Below are 19,876 nucleotides of genomic sequence, written 5' to 3'. Positions count from 1 at the left end.
AGATGGGGGCGCATGGGAAGGAAGGAGGGGGGGAGGGGCAAGAGAGCGAGGAAGAAACAGACCTAGACACAGAGACAGAGAGGCAAAGGTATAGAAAGAGAGAGAGAGAGAGAGAGAGAGAGAGAGAGAGGAGAGGGTTGAGGATACGGGCGTGTTAATAGTAAAGAGAAAGGGGGGGGGGGGGTGAGGGGACCATAGGGCAGAGATAGAGCGAGAGAGAGAGTGTGTGTGTGTGTGTGTGTGTGAAAGAGAGAGAGAGAACGGCAGCAGTCCGCAGACACAAGAGACAAGTGGGTGGTCGAGAAGGTGCCTGATGACCTTTTGGTTTAAACGGAGCAAGCCAAGAGCAACGCCTCGTTCCCCTCTCCGTTTACAGATACTGGGCGCCTCAGTTTCAACGGGAGCTCTTTACGACGGGACGGCTTGGGAGAGAGGTGAGTGTATGCGGTAGGCTGTAGGCTGGCACCAGCACACCAGCACAGGAGAGATGGGCGCACCGGTAAGGAATCAGCTGGGCTGGGCCGCAGCAAGGAGATTTGACGGAGCTGGAAGAGGCCAAACACACACAGATTGACGGCCAGGCTGCAGTCCGGTAGGCGATGAAAGGCGGCAGCACACACACATGCACACTGGACGGATGCTGCGCTGCATCTAGGCCAGTGGAGGACAAGGTTGGACTCGGAGAGTGTCCAGGCTGGGCGGGGTGAAAGCATGAAGGAGACAGAGAGAGAGACTGAAAAGAGGAGATGAAGATGGCAATACTCGGTAATGGATGGAGTAGTCAGTTGCTGTGTTGCAGGGGTCGGGTCCGACAGTGGTGTTGTGTTTGAGTGTCATTTTCAGTCATTCTCATTCTCAAAGACATGGAAGAGTGGAAGAGTATCCGTCCGTCAGGTAAGTTGAACAGAGACGGCGGTGGAGGTACGTACCTTGCATCTCCATCTCGCACTTTCTTTGATGGCTCCACCCGACCGGGTCGAGAGAAGCTGTGAGTGCACCGCGGCTGTCGTTCAAGGGTTCGCGATAAGTTTTGAGTCTCCACGTCGAGGGGAGACACAGACTCACACCAAAGAGTACATAGTATGTATCTTTTGGAGTACGTACCATTGCTCATTGGGGACAAGGGAAGGGTGGCACTGGCTCTGACGCTGGTGGCCCGGTACGGAGAACCTACGGATACGCTACGTACTGTGTAGGCACCTTACCTACCTTGCTACCTACGAGGGCCCAGGGGGTGGAGAGTCCTACGACCAGGAGAGGAAAGCAACGCCCATCAACCGCAACTTCCTCACGACTCCATCCAGACTACCTACTGTGTATCCGTACTCCGTACAATGGAATACTCAGCGCGGGGGCAGGGGCACTCGCCTTTGGTAGGTATCCGTAGGTGGCTGGACCTCCAAGGAAGGCGCTGCTCCTCGGGGTTTAAACTGCGGCAGCGGCAGCGGCAGCGCCAACCCGACGGCACCACCAAGCCCCGGGGACTCTTACTTTACGGATACCTTCCTTCCCTTACGAATGCCTCGAATCATCCGACCTTACCTACCTTACTTACCTAAGGCAAAGCAACATTGGTACTTGTCCACTCCTGCTCGCTAGATAATCCAAATCATCCACCTCAAATACCAATGACTGCATCACTTGTACGACGAACGCAAAAGGGTTTGGTGTCCATCAATCCCTACGACATTATCTCCATTTCGACGAGGGGACCTAGACAATCGCTGGCGCCTGGCCACTCCTCATCATATGGCATCCTCGGAAACACCCCCGGATGTACTCTATCAAGTTCAGAATTAGAAAACCCCTTCGGAAAGCCAATTTTGTCTACCAATCTTGGGAGAGGCATTTGGATATTGTTAGAATCCGACAGCACCACCATGATATATCGAGATGCTCAATAATAATAGTAGATAGGCCATTCAACATCGTCCGTGGGACTAAGTCGACTTGGAGGGCTAATACCTTGGTTGGTGGCAGCACGCGGCACAGCAGAAGTATTCTTATTGGCTCTACGGTTACTAGCCTGGGCTAATTTTGCCCACTTGCATTCGTCTCCTTCTATCAATACCTGCGAAATGCTACCCCGAGATGCCATCGCGAATCAAGCGCGTCAAGTCAAAGGCAGTCTGGGTTTACCCATCTTATTTTGGTATCCATTGTGCATCAATCAATCCATCCTTCATCTTGAAGCTCCAGGCTGGCCAGACTTCGGGTTCATGGATGACGATGGACCAGGTGACAACTGTCGGACTTCCCGCGTCAATCGGGTCGCCAACAAATCGAATGAGCAATTCGCTCGGTTCACATTGGATGACATAGCGTCAAGGTTTCGCTCCTTTGAGCCAGCTGTCTTGCTTTGTAAGTTGCTCTCGATATATCTCATATGCAGGAAGTTAGGAATAACCTCGTGGACGCCTTGCTCTGCTTCAATGCTTCGACAATAGTCCTAGATTTCTAGGTAGCCAGCCCTTGAGGAAACCAACCTACCATCGAGGACTCACAGCGCCCCACCCACGAAGAACGTACTCACGTACGGAGTACACCCGTACCTACAGTCCTGTACTGGTACCAAGGATCGCATCCCCTGCCAACTTCTGGTGTTACACAAGAAAGGACAGGGCAGGGAATTCGTACGGATATTGGCGCAGACAGGCTTTATCCCATCCGTATGTGCTACGGACACGGATACAGAGCGACAATAAACACCTTACTCCGTACCTTATGTCCGTCCCGTAGGGCTGCACGCACGCACGCGCAGAGAGATCCCGTTTCTCTCGCCGCCTCCCCCTCGCGCTCATCCTTTGCTCGGCGCCTCTCTCGTTGATGGATCTGCCAGCGCAGAAGCACCTTGGGGTCCTTGGGGCCCTCGGGGGGGGGGGGGGTGTTTGGGAAATGGTAAACGGCAGAATGCACAGTTCAGTCCGCGCCGTTCGTCGCCAACACCCGCCTATTCGTATCTAGTCATGCCATGTCAAGCAACAGAAAGGCAGCGCCGCCCTGGCTCCTGGAATTACCTCAGTCTACAGAGAGTACCTTGTCAGCTAAGGTAATTGGTATGCGCTGTTGCGGCAGAATCGCCCTTACCCCGACGCGGGAACTGCTGCCCCATTTGGGGGCCGCCGTTCAGATCCAAGCTTTCGCCTGGCGTTCTGTAGGGCGGCCGATCCCTCCACCAGTCACCACCGCCCACTTGGTGGTGAGCTGTGGCCTTTGGGCCCATTCCAGGCCGCCGTCGCCCAGAATCCATACGCGGCAAGGTACACCTTAAGGTGAAAGTAAGGTACGTAGCGCAGTAGCTAATCTGTAGCAACTTGGGGTTTTTGGGGGGTTCAAAACCACTGCTCCCCAAGCTACCTAGCTCAGCCCGCACACAAGGCCTAGCTTCTCCCAAAGTTCCTCACATAGGGCTAAGATGCATCGTCTTAAACCACCAAAACACTCACACACGCACACACACCTTGAGTTTTGTGGCGGCTTCTCTCTGCCGCGCCATAACGTCCCTCCCGAGATGGAATCGGGTAGGATTCTGTACCTATGCGGCTATGCCTCACACCTTACCTGGCCTTCATCATTGGAACCATCGATGCCACTAGAGACACAGTAAACCATCTGGTAAGTCTCCGCGCCCTGACACCTTAAACTACGCCTATACGGACCAATGTTTGACAAGAATTCACAATGGCATTTCCCGGGCCCAGTGACGAGTGTTTCGTCCTACCTCGGCCAGTGGCTGGTCATCGTTCACTAGCAAAAGAACATGCCGCTGCCGTGGATGAAGGCCATGGCTCCGTGGCGAGCTCTCAATATTCTGATACAGAGGCACCCCTTGTCAATTCAAGGTGTGCTTGGCAGATCTAGATGCTCCACGTCAATTACCCCCCACCCCCTCCCCGGACAACGACCGAAATCTTCTCTTGGGGGTTAAGATATAGTCTCCGACCCAAACAACGGACGAGCTCTATTGCTCGTGTAGTTGAAGTGTGGTTAGATTGGCTTCTCTTGCGCGGGCGCGCGCACTCGCGCAGAATGAGTCCCGAACGGGAGATGGCTAACCAAAGGCGTACCATGCAATAGAGTTGACACTGGCGGCATTTGCTGGGTTCGAAGGATCATCGGCAACGACCCTGCGCCTCACAGGTGTACCGTCCTAGTGGAGGCGCGAAAAGGGTGAGCGCAGATCCGTATGGACGTTGACGGTCGAGCACTGCTGTCTGCTGCTCCCATTGACATAATACGTCCCGAGAGGCGCGGGCTAGTTGGTTGGCACGGCTGGTTGGTAATCCGAATGAGGTCGTGACCAGGTCCGTGGGCAAGCAGTGTGCCCGGGAAGATGCTGTCAGAAGGTCGGACGGCGCAGTGGCTATTTCTTCAGGCTAGCACCGTTTCCGTGGACAACAAATTGACGACGTCTTGGTACTGACGATATCGGAAAGAGGGGAGATGAGGATGATGGCATCCACCTTGGCCTCGAACCCTAAAGATCAAGTCCCAAGTCTAGCTGCGGATGGTCAAGGCAGAGCCGGTGGGATTGGGAGTCTTGGACAGTAGAAGCATGGATCAACCCATGGCACGGAAACTCTTTCGAAGTGACTCCATCTACGGATACAGCTTTCGTCTGGACTCCCAGTTTGTTCGTTTATCCGTACACCAGCAGACATTTTGGCAGGTTCGTTCATCGTGGACGCGTAGGATGCGAAGACCCCGCTTGCGATGGGGCCGGACACAGCACGATATCGGGAAACCCTTGGCGAATCTCGAAAGGGTTCCCGAATTGATCACAGTCAATCCCGCAATCTCGCGCCTGTAATGTTGAGCCGGAGCGGGAGCTAGGTGTTCGCAGACAGGGCCATTGCCTGGAAAAGTTGATTGAAGCATCCGTGGCCAGCCGGCAATAAGGACGGGACAAAAGTGGGCCGATCCCGGGATGAAGCGGAGCGACGCTAGTCCCAAGATGTAGCTTCGTAAGACGGGCCAATCCCGAAGCTCCAAAGCCCCTGGTTTTTAGCCTCTTTCCGCGGGCCAAGCTTTGCAGACCCTACGGAGTATGAGCCTGTGTAAGTACCTAGGTAGTCCGTGGAGACGGGAGGTGAGTGTTCCCAAAACACGGGTCAGTGCACTAAACTTTTCTGATGATTTGCGACGCAGATGGGTGATACTTTGGGGTCCAGGATCCTTTTTTTTTTTCTTTTTTTTTTTTTTCTGCTCTTCTCAATCTTGAGGTTCCACGGACCACCGACTGCGGTTGCGGTGCTAATGCTAGGCGGCAGGTGCTCAATGCCAGATGCTGGGTCTACGGAGTACTGGCCGGGTGTGTCCAACCCAAAGGGAGGGGGACTCAGACTTGGGATACACTAGCTGGACCACTCTACCCCTAACCTTGCCTTGGCTATATTAAACACTGAAGCGTGTGGTCCAACCAGCATCACGAGAATTCGATTGCCTAGAGGCGAGTGGGGGAGTCTCGTGGCCGAGCTTGGTCATTAACGAACGGAGCAGCCAGTGAGAGTCCGTCGTTGATCTTTTTTCTTCGCTACGCAGTGCTGTGCTGTGGTATTTCTCATCTTGCGCCCGCGAAGAGGCGCAGGCAGGGTGGAGAATCCATGGGATTTCTTCCATTCGATCTTCCCATGTGAGTTGACTGGAAAAAGAATCCTAACCAGCCCCAGTCCCGGACCCGACTCCAGAGACCAGGGAACCTTCAACCCCATACTGTGGTCTAGTGTAGTGTAAAACCAAGGGTGCTCTCTCTCCCCTGCCGAGACGTCATCACCAAAGAGGTAAAAAGGATTCAAGGACGGGACACACGGTACACCCCAAGGCCCAAGGGGACAGCCCACCACCCAACCCCAAGTCTCTCCAGCCTAGAGGCGGGACGAGGCTATTCCGGCTACCAAGCCACAGGGCGAGGTGCGCCAGCGCCGTTTTGGCGGTGTCCCGCCCGCAAGGCACACACGGCAAATCGTCACGTCTTTCCTGCATCCTTACCCGTGTCAACGTCTTACCGCTGACTTACGTTCTGGCGGTTGGTCTATTTGACGTGTGTGGACAAGAGGTGACTCGTATCACGGAACACTGAATGCGCGTACTTGGCACGATTTGTTGATATCTTGCTATTTGCAAACAACAAATTCGGATATGGCATTATCAAATCGCCATGGGAGACCTGGATGGACCACGTCCGGAGTTTCCATGGATCCCTGCCTGTAGATAGGTGTGTGTGTGTGTGTGTGTGAAGATATATTGAGCATCCGAACTTCAACATCGTTCATTGCAAGGATACTTGGATCCAAGAAAGCGGTCGAGACACAGATTGATCCGTGCAGACGGGAATAAGATAGAGTGATGTGTCGTGAAAGAGACTGGTGAGATTGGGGCCACGTCTTGCTCCGGCTATCGTTGGCGAATTCCGGTAATTCGTACGAATTTCTTTTTGATCATCATCATCATCACCATCACCTTGGTCGTCCTAAACCCTACCCCCTCGGTCTGGATCCTCGACATCGCGAATCCTTCAGAGCGGGACCAGTCACGAATAGTCGATACAGGAGGCCAAAATGGACAAGGTGTCGAAACAATCCTGGACGCTGGAAAGGGCGCAAGGTGCTTTAGGTCGGCCGACAGCCGCGCTGGTCTGGTGTGTGTAACTATGAATTATCAATCTCGAGACAGGGCCTTCCCCTTCCCCCATGTTGACTTGCAACTGCAACGTGCGCTTCATCTGCTTGTTTGGGACGCTCGTTCTCGGCCCCCAACCAGCGATGGTGACTCTAGGCTCTGGCTCTCTGTAGTCTGTAGGCGTAGGTGTGTGTCTACTGGTGACTGGGTAATTAGGGGTGGTATGTAGACTAGGAAGAGGTACTTCTGAGAACTACGCCGTACGCCTACCTTAGGGTAGTGCGGTCTACCCTTCCCGTGCCTCTCCAAGGACCCCAAAGTCTGCCAGGAGGGGGCCAAATGACGAAGGCTTCCACGTGCTTTGTAAGACGTCTATTTTTGCAAAGTCGATTAGCAAGACGATGCCTGCCCTCCTATTCGTCCGTACTTGCTTGCAGTCACACAACAAAGTACCTGCCTTCCCCAAAATCCTCCGCATATTCTTCCATCTACCTCAACCGTGGATGCGCGGATACAACCTTCACCTGCGCTCCTTCGGACGAAGTGACCCATCCCATCGTGCACAGTAAACTGGGAATGTATCCGTACTTCGTACCCATCTAACCCTTCTGTCCTAACCCCGTCCCCGACCCCGACCGGCCCCCTTCCCAAGAATCACCACACCTTCAAACATCCTTCTCTCGCTCTCTCTTCGCTGGACCTGTATCGTACGGTAACCTATACCATAACCCCGTCCATGGAAACCATCGACGCCCGCAATACCTACCCTACCACCCAACCCCTGTCTACGCCGGCCAGCCGGCTCCATCGCCAAAACACCCCTTGTCCCTGGATCTTCGTCGCAGCCTGGGCAAGCCGCAAGGTCGAAAGCTCGCAATGGGTGGGGACCTCGGACTTGGGTTCCACAGGAGAGGGTACGAATAGGCACCCAACAAAACGTGTATTTTCTCTACGGAGTATCTGTAATTGCTGTACAGCTCCAACAGGGCTGCATTTCCCATCGCTTGATGCTATTGCAGGGACGCGCCATTAAGCCCGTCGGGTTCAGACATCATCAAGCGCACACCTGACCTGACCTGACCTGGCTTCTAACGACTTATTTACGCGCCAGTAACCACCCCTCCTCTGTCGCACCGAGAACGCCTATAGTATGCCATCACCATCACCATCACAATCTCCATCTCTGAGTGGCCCGCCGTTGCATGACACGTTGACTTGGCGATATCCATCTCCGAAATAAGGTCCCAGAGTGTAACAAGACCTAATTATTTAGCTGCTCACTTTTAGATGCTGCCTGTTATGCGTCGCTGCCGTCCTCTCCAGCCCCGGGCCCAATAAGGATATCACTGGACCGCCAGACGAAGGAGGATCAAATTGATACCCCAGCCACGGTTTATCTTCTCGATGCTATTGCCGAGCTTGTCAGCACTGCACTTCTCCATCTGTACGATGCGATACAACGTAGCTTCCGACTTCGATTTGCAGGGAGGGGCATCACAACGCCGCAAAAAACCGTTGGACGCACTTGTCCACCAAAAAGGCGGGCGCCATCTAGCTCCCTTTAGAGGCCGTTTATCTATCCATCTGCACTTGTCAGCAATCCAACGGCGGCCGGTCCGTCACCCTGTCATGGCAGCGCGGACCAAAGATGCCATGCAGACGTTGTCATCACCTTCGCTCCGAACAGAGCAGAGCTGTCCAAATCGAGAAACACAACGCACCGTGCCATGCCGTCAGACGTGCGCATTGTCTAGGTAGTTGCGCGAGATGATGGCGCAGCACTGTCGGTCATGACGATAATCCAACGTGTCCACGATTCGGTAGTCCTCACATTCTCCTCTTTGGGCAGCAGATCCTATTCCATTTGCGTCGCCTTTGACTACCTAGATACATGATTGAGGCAGAAGCAGGAGCCAAACTTGCGAGCTGCCTTGTGGTCTGCCTCCAATTTACTCAACTTCAACGACAACATGGTCTCTCCCTCCAATGTAAACCTTGGATGATCAATAAACATCAGTTGCTAACGATTCTTTTCCCATTGATCAATTGAGCCCGGCACTGCGGATAAAGGTTCGTAAAGGTGGCCAAGCTCGAGCCGTAAGGGACCATGGTGTTCTACATGTTATGCCTTCTCCTGAATATCCAGCCCTACGCCATCTAGATTGGCTTCATCCATCCTAGGGGGGGACAGACAGATGGGCGCATAACGACTGCATCCTCCTCCAGCGAACGAACCCCAGCCCACCACACCGAACTCTCGGGCTTGGAGGATGTAGCGGTGGGCCAGTAGGATTACACTGCTACACGGGCCCCGGCCAGGAAAGGAAAGGGGGCGCTGCGCTGGTCCCCCTCTACAGGCTATCCGTACAGGCTACAAGGCTCTCATCGACATGGGGGTTTACGACGGGTGGGCGATTGAACGATTGGGTACCAGGCCATGTTTCACGAGACGGCTACCTGCTAAGAAATGTGCCAGCTGAAGCTCTGGGGGAAATCTGAAGAGGGGGTGTTTTTTTTAGGTTCTGACGATGTCCACACACAAGGTGAGGGACAGCCTGGTATCCGTACTGGGTAGGTTGCCAAGCCCGAACATTGGGGTTGCTTTGCCAGCAGGGTGCAGAAATGTCGCGGGTGTGGCTGATTGTACTAGCCGTTTTCTTCGTTTACGGGACTTGGCCTCATTGTGGTCAGTATAGGTATACCATCGTCACATGCGTACGGAGAAGGGGTGGCATGCTGGGATGTAACCATTTTTCATCGCATTACTGTGTAAAATGTTGATGGGTCTTGGCCAAGAGAGGGAGGTACGGATAGAGCTACCTTGGCTAAGAATATGGAGATGGAGATGGAGAGAAAGAGAGAGGCAGCATTAGGCTGCCAGATTCGAGGGAGAGCAAGGGTAGGTCTGAGAAGTCCAAGGCAGTCCAGACCGGGCCAAGGTGCGCGATTTCTCCTCCTTCTCCTCATTCTCCTTGGTTGCGCGGTTGCTGAGGCTATTGAACATCCATACGACCATGGGCACGCATACGATATGGGCTGGTTGGAAGTCTTGGAGAGAGATGGGGAGGCAAACAAGGATCGCCGGGATTGGCAGCAGGTACGGTGTTGTCTCCGGAAGGCCGTTGGGTTCGGGGCAACAGCGGGTCATAGCGGGCACATGGAGCGGGCAACACCCACAAGCACAAGCACAGCACAGCACAGGGCACAAGATGGCAGGTGGCAGATTGGCAGATGAGATGGGCAGTTGAGGTACTCCGTAAGGCATGTCGTAGTAGTCCGTAGGAGTCGTCCATTCCCGTCCGCTTCAAAGCTCCGGAGTCGATCGGGGCGCAGGAGAGCCAGGGGGAAAGGGGGACGCCCCGGGGGTCGTGACGGTCGTCAGGGTTCCGAGACCCACAGCAACCGGGGACGAATAGCTGCGACTGGCCGGCTCGCATTTGTTGCGTGGGGCCTCCACTGTCCGGGGTTAGGGTGAAAGGGCAGCGCAGCGTTTCTTTCGTTTCTGCTGCGGGCCATGCAACGCGACCTAACCGTGAACCACAAACCACGAAATCGCCAAACCGCAGGGTGCAATATGGGGACATATGATAGTAACAATCGAGAATGGTTTGGCTCAGAGTCGCAAGGAAATATGCCCTCCTTTTGCCTGCGTTGCTTGCTTTGGTCACCGCAATACACTATTATCGTCATGCCCGGTCGGCCACAAGTCAAATGGAGAGCACACATAATAGGACGAAGTAATAGTAGCAACACAATCACTGCCCCAATCACAAATTCATCGGATTCCAGAACTGGCATGCAGGAATCAGATACAAGGTTAAGGTAGGCGAACAATGTGGAGATGGCGTGTTTGCTGGCCTCGGTACATATTCGTTGATGCAAAAAAGTTCCTGAAAAAAGCACGTCGTTGAAAATCTGGACAGGCATTTTCCAAGGCCATCATACTGCTGCCTGGGAGCGACCGGTGGACGTTTGGTCTTTAGGCTCCGCTTCGCTTGTCATGGCTAAGCAGCAAATCTCCTCGACCCAGCGCCAGTCTCTCGATGTTGGATCATGGGTGAAGTTTCGTTGCGGCGGTGAATCGCGAAAGTGGATTTGGAGGATGGGCTGCCCCCAATTGATTTCTTGATCTGGGCATATTTTGCAGTGCAGGGTGGAGCCCCCTCGTGGAGGCTCAAAGGGTAAAAGGGAAGCTGAGGGTATTCGTACATAGTTCGTACAAAGTTGTGGGTAGAGAGATGCCATCCCATGGATGATTGTGATTAAAGCCCACCGGGAGGAAACCCCATCATGGTGGATGATGTGGAATCCCTAACCCTTGTCAACCAGGACTGAAAGTTTGAACAACCTCAGCGGGAGGAAAAGGGAAGGGATTGCAGTGATACCTGTGCTTTTTCTTGTCTGTCCGTGCTTGGAGTCGCGATGTCACACTCACGATGTCTGCAGATTGCGATTGCCTTGGAATCATGACGGATAATACGCCGCACCCTCGCCTTGTCGGTTCCAAAACCCAGGGTGTTGGGAGTCCCGTCCTGGCCACCAGTTGAAAGCAACAGCCAGAGGGACCCAGGGCAAGGGGTGTGTCGCTATACATCGTTCGAGGTTTGAACCACCACCCCTCCTCCGGGGAAAGGGTTTGCCTATTTTGGTCAAGCGATGTAGCAAGTATCTTTACGTAGTAATCGTTCGAGTGAAGTGGTCTGTGCTTAAGTAATCAATAGATCAGCACTCCCGAGACTCAAGAGAACAAGAAACGAAGCTGTCTGCTCGGCCTGCTGCTAATCTAACCGTAATTATCCCATTCACAACAGGAGTAACAAGGCAAGGGAGCTCTGGAGAACTGCCCATGTCGCGCTATGGACGGCCCAGCGCCCGCGAGAGGATTTAAGAAGCTCCACGATTGGTAATCAGACGACAACGGCCCGGCTGGGGTGCCAAAATGTGCGTACAGCGTAATCGCTGCGTATCCGTGGACCGTAACGTATCTCGCAGACTTGTTAGCTCGTCTCGATGCGGTAACTCGTGGTGTGAGCCAATGGGAATCCTCTCTCAACCGCAAGCCACGACGAACCAGTCGCAGGACCCAGACTCTCAAAGGACCAAAACTTCTGCCTATGTCAATACAACTCCAGCCTCTGAGCACCCTGTCTTTAGTCTACCTTAGCTAGACTGTTCACATAGGTATCGGCTCCATACAATCCGGGACAGACGTGGCTTGACAATCGCCTACCATGCTCTGCCCGTACTGGAAATCCAAGTTCCTGCTGTAGCATGTCTGCCACGCCCAGTAGACACCAAAAGTTCCAGTGATGACAAAGTAGTCATCCATTGACCTGGACTTGACCTGCTTGCGGGAACATGGCAACTCCACCAGTCATGTACCTCACTGGTCCGCCATTTCGATGCGCCAGTGAGATGCTTAATTGCCAGATGGATGCCCGTAGGGCTAGCTTCCATAAGCCACTGGGATATCGGGATGACTGTTGGGATAGCTGATTGCTTTCAACTTCGCTTATGATGCGGTGGATGTACCGGTCGCGCCGCAGTCACCCCGAAGATCCGGGCTTATGTGGCCGGCATGCACGGAGGAAAGGGAGCAGCACCCCCGTTCCGTCGAGACAGCTGTAAGGCATAATCGAAGGCGTTTCTGTCCGTACAAGACATGACCTGCGTCCATGTCGTAGACTCAGTCTTTCTAGCGGTGTAGCTATCTAATTGGAATTTCCCAAAGCAGCATGAGACGTGCTGGTCACAGTTGATCTCGTTGACGATGATGCGCAGAGCATACAAGGTCTTTTGTTCGTGCATCAACTTGCTGCAGCATAAGACTCCCGTCGTAGAATCTTGTGCGTGTAGGCTGTAGGTAGGTACTCGATAAGAGGGGGACAAACGGGCGAGACAATGGGGAATCGGGATCGACCCCGGGCCTGGTGTGGACTGGCAGGGGAGCGAGCTGTCTTAGACTGCATTCGTGATGCTGATGATTCGCTTGGGTTTGCTGTGTTGTCCCGGGGGGTGTGAAACGACAGGTAAAGAGAAGCGAGGGAATGATTCCATGGAACAGACGAAATTGTTACACAACGGGGCCGACGAAGCAGAAGAGTACGGAACAGACTGGTGTAACTCGTACCTACGCGCGCACAGCCGACGCGGAGGGTGGATGACGAGGAAGCAGGGAGGGGAAAAGGCGGAGGAAGCAGGTTACACAGGGCTTGAAGAAGTTCATGGACTGGGGTGAGGCAGATGGGAAATGGGAGCAGGTCCAGGCAAGAGGCGGAGAGACCAGGAGACCATCAGGCGGGGTCAAAGGAGCTTGGGTGCAGACTGCAGATGCCAAGCTTTCGGTGACGCCGCCAGAAAACGAGGGGCCGTAGGGCTGAAGGAATGGCCGTGGGACGTAGTTGATTGGTCTGTTTGCTTCAAGAGCTTGTGTAACCTCAACCATTCTCGCTTGCTGGTTACCTGCGGTACCTGGGTACCTTGCCTTGCCTGCATGACGGTACGAAGTAAGGTACCTACCTAGGTACCTACCTTACTACGGTACGTACACGAATACCCTCATCCTCCCCGCAGGCCCAGGACCTAGGTACTCCAGGAGGCTGTGAATGTGGCACACTGCTGCCAAGGTGAGGGAGGCAGGTATATCGTTCCCCATGGCAAAAAACATATTCAGTACTGCGTAGAGGTATCCGTACTGCAATTTGCCTATCTGAGAGCCGCCCGCTGTTCTGGCACCCTGCCACCTCACGCCTAGCTGTCCGAGCTTCCCCGAGTCCCGCTGCTTCACCCCGTCTCCCGACCAAGGCCTCTTCTAAACTCCGCAAGTACGGATAACTAGACTTTTCCCTAAGCACTGCTATGCATGTCTTCCTGAAGATCTACGGAGTTCCTGGGCATTCATGCGACATATAACCTGTCATCGCTTTCTTGGGCGTATCTTCGGCGGCAACGCCCGCAGCAGCCCTCGGCCGGATTGGGCAACAGCACATGCTTTGTAATCTAGGAACCCGTGGAAGTACACCACCACGGCCACCTCATGCCAGTACATACCTAGGTGCATTGGTGATGATCGACCGAAATGTCCTTTGCGCACAGAGACATCCAAGGTGTTACACGTGTACCTACGCATCACACGCGGGTGTCCTCGCCATGAAGATGTGCATACCCGCAAGCCGCTTGCTGATGAACCTAAATGTCTAGAGAAGCCAGAGTAAGGGAGCACGCCGTGTCTTGTCGGCTTCTTGCTCATTTACGTCTCATCTAACGACGAAAAGGAGAGGCAAGCATGCCTCCAGGGCTAAACAGCAATTGAAACAGTAGTATCCATACGTGCCCTTTGATGGGAATATCAATAAGACGGCGTTTGATCAGACAAGATGTTTGATCCATCCTAGTGACTCGGTGTTTGGATTTACCAGGGGACAAACACCGACGCAGTCGTTGTAACGTCGGGGGCTCCCGGCGCCGGTGGTGGTGGCGCCACAATAGACCACCTGGAAGCATTGGATCATTTGGATGGTACCTAGGTATTCGTAGCCTCGCCTCGCCTGGTCAAGATTCGTGCAGGCAAACACTTTTGATAAGGCATCGTCCCTCTCAACCAATTAATACCGGCCTGTGTCGTCACAATGTGAATCGGCAGAGAGATGAAACGCAACGTTCGCCATGGCTTTTTGGTGTTTTCCCAGGGTTGGCGAGCCTGCCCCAACAGCAATACAACTGCGGCTCAGCGGACGGACGTGAAACAACGATGGGCACAAATGCGAGTGACTGTGAAAGCCTTGTGATCCGCACTCAAGTTCCGGAGTGACGGGTAATAGCAATTGTCAACACATACAGAGCTTGTAGTGTAGAGACCATTGGGCAGATGGTGGTCTGGCTTGGCTATCAAAAATATGATAAAAATGGTGCTGGACTCGGAACCCCGATGCGGTTCGTCCGTTCGTGCCTATAAGCTACACGTGGCTGGCCCGTATCTTGAAGAGTCACACCGGGACTAGGCAATGGGTGCCGCTCCGGCGGAGGTAGCCTGAAGTGCTTCTCTAATTCTCAAATCAACTCGTGCCGGGCATCTGCTTGTTCTTCTCCATGTCTGAGTGTATCACTCTATCTCTGCATCCGTCTCGCACCAGGACAGCTGCCGGCAAGACGTGGCTACGAACTCGTGGCTGTTTCTTCCTGTGCCTTTGGGCGGCTGTGCGGCGAAAGGGGACCCATCATGCCGTTGTCATTTGTCGTTCATGGCCCCCGATCGCAAAGAAAATCGGCCACTAGTGCGGGACACGCAGGGCCATTGCGCCGGTACTGCAATTGGGGTTCAGGTGCGTATGGGTATCGATGAATGCAATCGCGTCCTAATCTGTATCCATGTCTGTCAAGACAGTCGGGCAAGGCATCTGCGTACGGGTATCCGTATGTTAGTGCGATATGACCAATCGCGTGTATCGTCTTGTCTGCGCGTGCAACGTCGTCGAGCGGCCGCCTCTCATGGAGTCATGGGCAACAAAAGATCTAGGCAGTCAGTGATGGCCGGTGACACAAGGGCAGGGAGAACATGGCGATGGACCCCAGCACGTTGTAGCCGTATGGGCGGGCATCCACTGATCCAGACAACTGCTGATACCTATTGACTGACTGCATGGCCCAATTTGTAATAAAGTGAGCTTCAACGGCGTACCGAGAAAGGACATTGATGGCACCACCATACCTATGCCACCGGGCATATGTAGGCAATTCGTAAGTAGGGCAAGGCACGGCAAGGCAAGGCAAGATACAATAGCGAGAATGAGTTGTATCCGTAATCCGCGAGTGTGTGATGTAGTATAGAGCCGAGTGTGTACGAAATGACGAGGTATGGAATATGAGGCCATGGTGAGGAACCTCAGGTACGACTGCAGAGGGGGGGGTTCAACTCGCTGTGTCCGGACAAACGGCATGTTAGCCAATTAGGTCGCGGCCATCTTTTCCCCCTCCGAAATTTGACGAGGACGAGCCACCGCCAATTCCCGCCAGATTTTGGTGTGCCTCGTCGAGCTTTGGTGGTGAAAAGGCGGAAGACTGGGGTCTGGACTGCAATGAGCTAAGGTACAGAAAAGGACTGGACGTAACGACCCCTGCACTATTCTGTCTCTCACTTTCCGGACGAAGTACGGATCCAATACGTACTTACCTTCCATTGCTTCTCCGCTCCACCTCACACCCACCCGCACCCGCTCTGCACCTCACCTGCACCGTGCGCTACCTAACCTGCAACTGCAAGTGAACCTGCACCCGCACTGCGCCTTCCTCGGAACCTTGGAACCCATACCGTTTTGTGTGACTCGAGAAGACGGTGCCCGTTTTCGTACTAGCTCGATTAGTACCGTATTGGCGGACTACAGATACTTGTCTCATGGTCAACTACAGCTGGCCTTGAACCCATCTACCTACCATATTGCCTCAATGCAGTGGATGCTATTTCGTTCCTTGAGAAAAAGCTTGCGGTTGACTCACTAGTGGGCTCTCCGTCGAATTGATTCATAATTGCCCATTAATTAGCAAGACACTCACTACTGTAGATTGATATCTAGAGAACTCGAGGTGCACCTACAGTTTGTCTCTTGGTACAGTGCAGCCCAATGAACGACGTAGCCGCCTTACGCATATCAGGCAGCAGACTTGAGGCGGGACACAAGGCATCGTTTCCTCCTCTACTCATTCGACGAGGACGAAAGTGAGCCGGGCCCGTTGGACTTGTCACGGAAAGTGAGACGCAAGCTCGTAGGGCTGGCGAATAGCGTCCGCTATCCTGAACTTTACTTCCATCTCTTGTGTCACACGTTCTCGTGGTCCGTTCGTTTTGGACCCCAATACGCAGGCACAAGTTGCCAATGTCTTGTATCCACGACGGAAAGTGCGGCGGAGTTTACATCACTCAAGGTAGGTAGCTGCAGGCCCATCATCGCTGCCGCTGTCGATGACACAACCATCTCCGCCCAACCTTCGTCTACTTCACCCTCGAGCAATCTTGAAAACACGAAACATACTGCCTTCCTTCGTGCGTGGCGACGAATCAGTCATAACTGCCTTGGGGCTGGGAAATATGCATCTATTCCAAATTGGCTATCGTTTATGAGCCTAATATGGCCCGCGTGGAGGAGCGCCAGGCTCCGGCAGATGATTGGAAGTGTATTTTAAGGCTGAGTTTGTAAGCCTCTGACTAGCCTTCCGGCTAAGCTCATAGACTTTGTCTTTGGGCCTGGATGTCGAAGAGTTGGCTCCTTTACTCTACCCCTTGCTCTCTCTGACTGAATACTCGCGCGCGCCCAACACGCACACACGACGACGCACACGCTGGCCCAGACATGCCCACGATGCCCCGTGGTAACTGTGACGATCAATCCTTCCGCCGACATCCTATAGTGTCTTCGTACTCGCCTCCAATAGGAGCTTGGCTCACAAAAGGCCCCGAGGCCCCCGAACGAAATTCCACACACTCTTCGCTTCACATGGGCCTTTCGGCCTATCCGCGCCAACAGATGTATTCTAGACCCCACGTGAGAAATGGAGGAATCTATCAGGCTTCGAGCGTATGCTAGACTCGTCTGGTCGACTGGGGGCCATTCTTTGAGCCTCATCTCCTGCTTTGCCTTGGAAGGGTATGCTCTGATGTCAGCTCTGCTGCGTTGCACAGTCCCAACTGGGGCAGGCACGGATACAGACTTGCTCTCCCGGCCATCTCCACATACTACTCGTCGAACACTGCGATTTGGAGTCTGACACTTCGTGAGAGTTGTTGACTTCTCAAACAAGGAATCCTGAGCCGTGAGGACGCTTCTGCCGGCGCAAAGAACTTGAGTTGCTGGCGTTTTGCCGTAATAGGTAGCATCTTCAATTATCAAACTCACTGTCATGGTTAAATAAAATGCGATATGTTGATATTTCACTCTTAGAGAGCTACCTCTATCAAGGTCTTCTGAACCGTTTACCTCTCATAGCGACATGAGGGAGCACTTGGTAGCGGACAGACCTTGTGATTGGGAGACCCGGTTTCCTGGAGCATGTCTTTGGTGGCTGAGTTACCTCAGAACCCTATTGGGAATACATTAGGCCGTAGGGCTGACGGAATCCTCCATTCTTCCTCCGAGGGGTCAGCATAGGTCCGAGAAGTATTAGGACCATGTGGCTCCAAACAAGTATCTATGTAGTAAAGGTGCCCCCATTACTTGCCCGTGGACAAACATTCATAGGTATGGGGCTCGTAGACATCGTGTGCCATTGTGAAGAATACCGGGCATTTATTTTCTGCTTCTCGTCTACCTCCCCGAAGCCAATTCTAATCGCTAGATTGTTGTTTTCAAGTTCCAATCAAAGTGACTGCCAAGAAATTGCTCATTGCCCACTCACTGGTGCCGCAACTTGAGCAGGATAACTGGATGTTAGACACGTAGAATGAACATATAAACGCCAGTAATACCTACGAATGCTGGAATTGCGTAGGATGTCCATAATACATGCGAGGCTCGAGTACATAGCGTTATTGAACTAATCAAGCCCAACGACGGACCAGGCCACTTTGTCAAAGCCTTCATATACACCCATCCCTACCCAACTGAAGTATTCAAGAAAGAATAATAATCTTTCCCCTCGAATCCCAAGTTAAACAAAACGACTCTATGCTGGAAATATTGAGAGAAGAACCAACCACTACCGTCACCCGCTGATGCTAGAGGAAATATGCGAAAATTCAATGCATAACGATGCTCGTTTGTTGAGCTCAGCCGGGGATCAAGCTGTTGAGGCGAATTTTCCATGTTTTCTTTAGCCGTCGAATGCTTGATCACTGAGACATTCTCACGGAGAAACCCTTCGCGAGGCTTGTGTAGTACCCTTTGAGTCACAATCGATAGAATTGAGGACGGCGAAGGAAGTGTGCCTCCATTCTTACTGGGCATATGCTGTTGCGTCGAGTGTAGTAAACTCTCAGATATTCACGATAAGTCCAACTACCCATGCCTAGGTCTGGTCGTATATTGCCTCCTTCACCATTTCCGTTAGATCTCTGACTGATTTCATATAAAGAAGCCGAGAGGCTGACCACTAATCTGTAATTCCTGAGAACATGACCAGACCCAGTGCGACACCCTGCCCGTGTTGCCAATCGGCCACCGATCTGATTGAGCTCATCCGTTGACTTCAACTGCCATCGAGTATAAAACACAAAAGACACTCAATGGATCCCTCCTGTCCTTGTTATTTCTATTACATTAGGCTTTTGTATGTGTATACGGGGAGGTATAGTAGATTGACGATAGGTAGCTTTAGTAATAAGGTCAAGGGTACTATAGATAAGTTTATTAGAGACTATAGATCTTCCTCACATAGAGACTTGTCGTCTTGAACTCATCATTTCCAGCGCATTCGCAGTAAAAACCAAGGCAACACCAGCTCAAAGGCATGTAATAAGGAGATAATCGATGTCCCACATGTGGCTTTCCTATGACCATTGGATACTCCAGGTCCTAGGCTTCCCAGCGGTGTTGCCGGGAACAACCACTCTATTGCACCCGTGGGTGGTGGGATTCATCGGTGCATGGAGCTCTGTTTGGAGTCCGAACTGTTTCACTGCATTAAAGTTTGCCTTGCGCCATTAATCGTTTGTTTCTCTGCATGTTGTTGATAGTGAATGTTTCCTCGTGAATGTCTGGAGGGGACACGAACTTGTTAGATGCTAAGTGATTAAAACCTGTCTAATTTGATTGATGTCCCGGCTGAGCCTGCTGACCGTCTCCCGTAACGCTGGGGGAATATAGTATAGAGTCTGAACACTCTCGGTATCTCGTTGATGCTGCTCGTAGAACGTTTCGATGGGCCTTCGGAGAGCAGCGAACTCAAACTTGGTGTTGGCTTTGTTTTGAGCTCAATAAAAGCTTCCAAAGGAGCCATAGAGGCTTTGGAAAATGTTGACATGATTTGAATGCCGGAACGTGATGCGAATGGCCAAAAAGTTGTTTGTGCGAAGATTTGCTACGAGGTTGTGAGGTTGAAAGAAGGGGAAAGAAGAGAGAAGAAGAAAGGAAGAGGTAAGTTACAGAAAATGCCTACTCCGATAGAGTGGCCCCCTTACCTCAACGCGCCTTCTCTACCCTGAGAGGGTGACGACTTAACCTTTGCAGGCACCGAGGTGAGTCACGCTGCACCGAATTGCCAAGACTCGAGCAGAATACATCCAAGTGGCCCGCGACGTCGCTGCCGACGTTCCCAGCATGTAACAACGAGC

General features: G+C 52.8%; 4 protein-coding genes across 4 annotated transcripts; 2 read left to right on the top strand and 2 right to left on the bottom strand.

The window, feature by feature from the left end:
• Positions 1-7,354: 7,354 nt before the first annotated feature.
• On the top strand, positions 7,355-7,651 carry CTAM01_04841 (uncharacterized protein; the record flags this gene model as incomplete). The annotated part of the gene is made up of 1 exon (XM_060520871.1): positions 7,355-7,651. The coding sequence occupies one exon, from the start codon at positions 7,355-7,357 to the stop codon at positions 7,649-7,651; it is 297 nt and encodes a 98-aa protein (XP_060384240.1).
• A 2,598-nt stretch (positions 7,652-10,249) lies between these two features.
• CTAM01_04840 (uncharacterized protein) lies at positions 10,250-10,626 on the top strand (the record flags this gene model as incomplete). Its single annotated transcript, XM_060520870.1, has 2 exons — positions 10,250-10,440; positions 10,542-10,626. 2 exons carry the CDS (start codon positions 10,250-10,252, stop codon positions 10,624-10,626), a joined length of 276 nt encoding a protein of 91 aa, XP_060384239.1.
• A 4,511-nt stretch (positions 10,627-15,137) lies between these two features.
• On the bottom strand, positions 15,138-15,488 carry CTAM01_04839 (uncharacterized protein; the record flags this gene model as incomplete). The annotated part of the gene is made up of 1 exon (XM_060520869.1): positions 15,138-15,488. One exon carries the CDS (start codon positions 15,486-15,488, stop codon positions 15,138-15,140), a length of 351 nt encoding a protein of 116 aa, XP_060384238.1.
• A 1,302-nt stretch (positions 15,489-16,790) lies between these two features.
• Positions 16,791-17,510, bottom strand: CTAM01_04838 (uncharacterized protein; the record flags this gene model as incomplete). The annotated part of the gene is made up of 1 exon (XM_060520868.1): positions 16,791-17,510. The coding sequence occupies one exon, from the start codon at positions 17,508-17,510 to the stop codon at positions 16,791-16,793; it is 720 nt and encodes a 239-aa protein (XP_060384237.1).
• Between the last annotated feature and the right edge of the window lie 2,366 nt (positions 17,511-19,876).

Source organism: Colletotrichum tamarilloi (genome assembly GCF_030869305.1).
Source record: "Colletotrichum tamarilloi strain Tom-12 chromosome Unknown Scaffold_12.1, whole genome shotgun sequence".
Lineage (NCBI taxonomy): Eukaryota > Fungi > Ascomycota > Sordariomycetes > Glomerellales > Glomerellaceae > Colletotrichum > Colletotrichum tamarilloi.
This window is presented reverse-complemented; position numbering and strand designations above follow the sequence as displayed.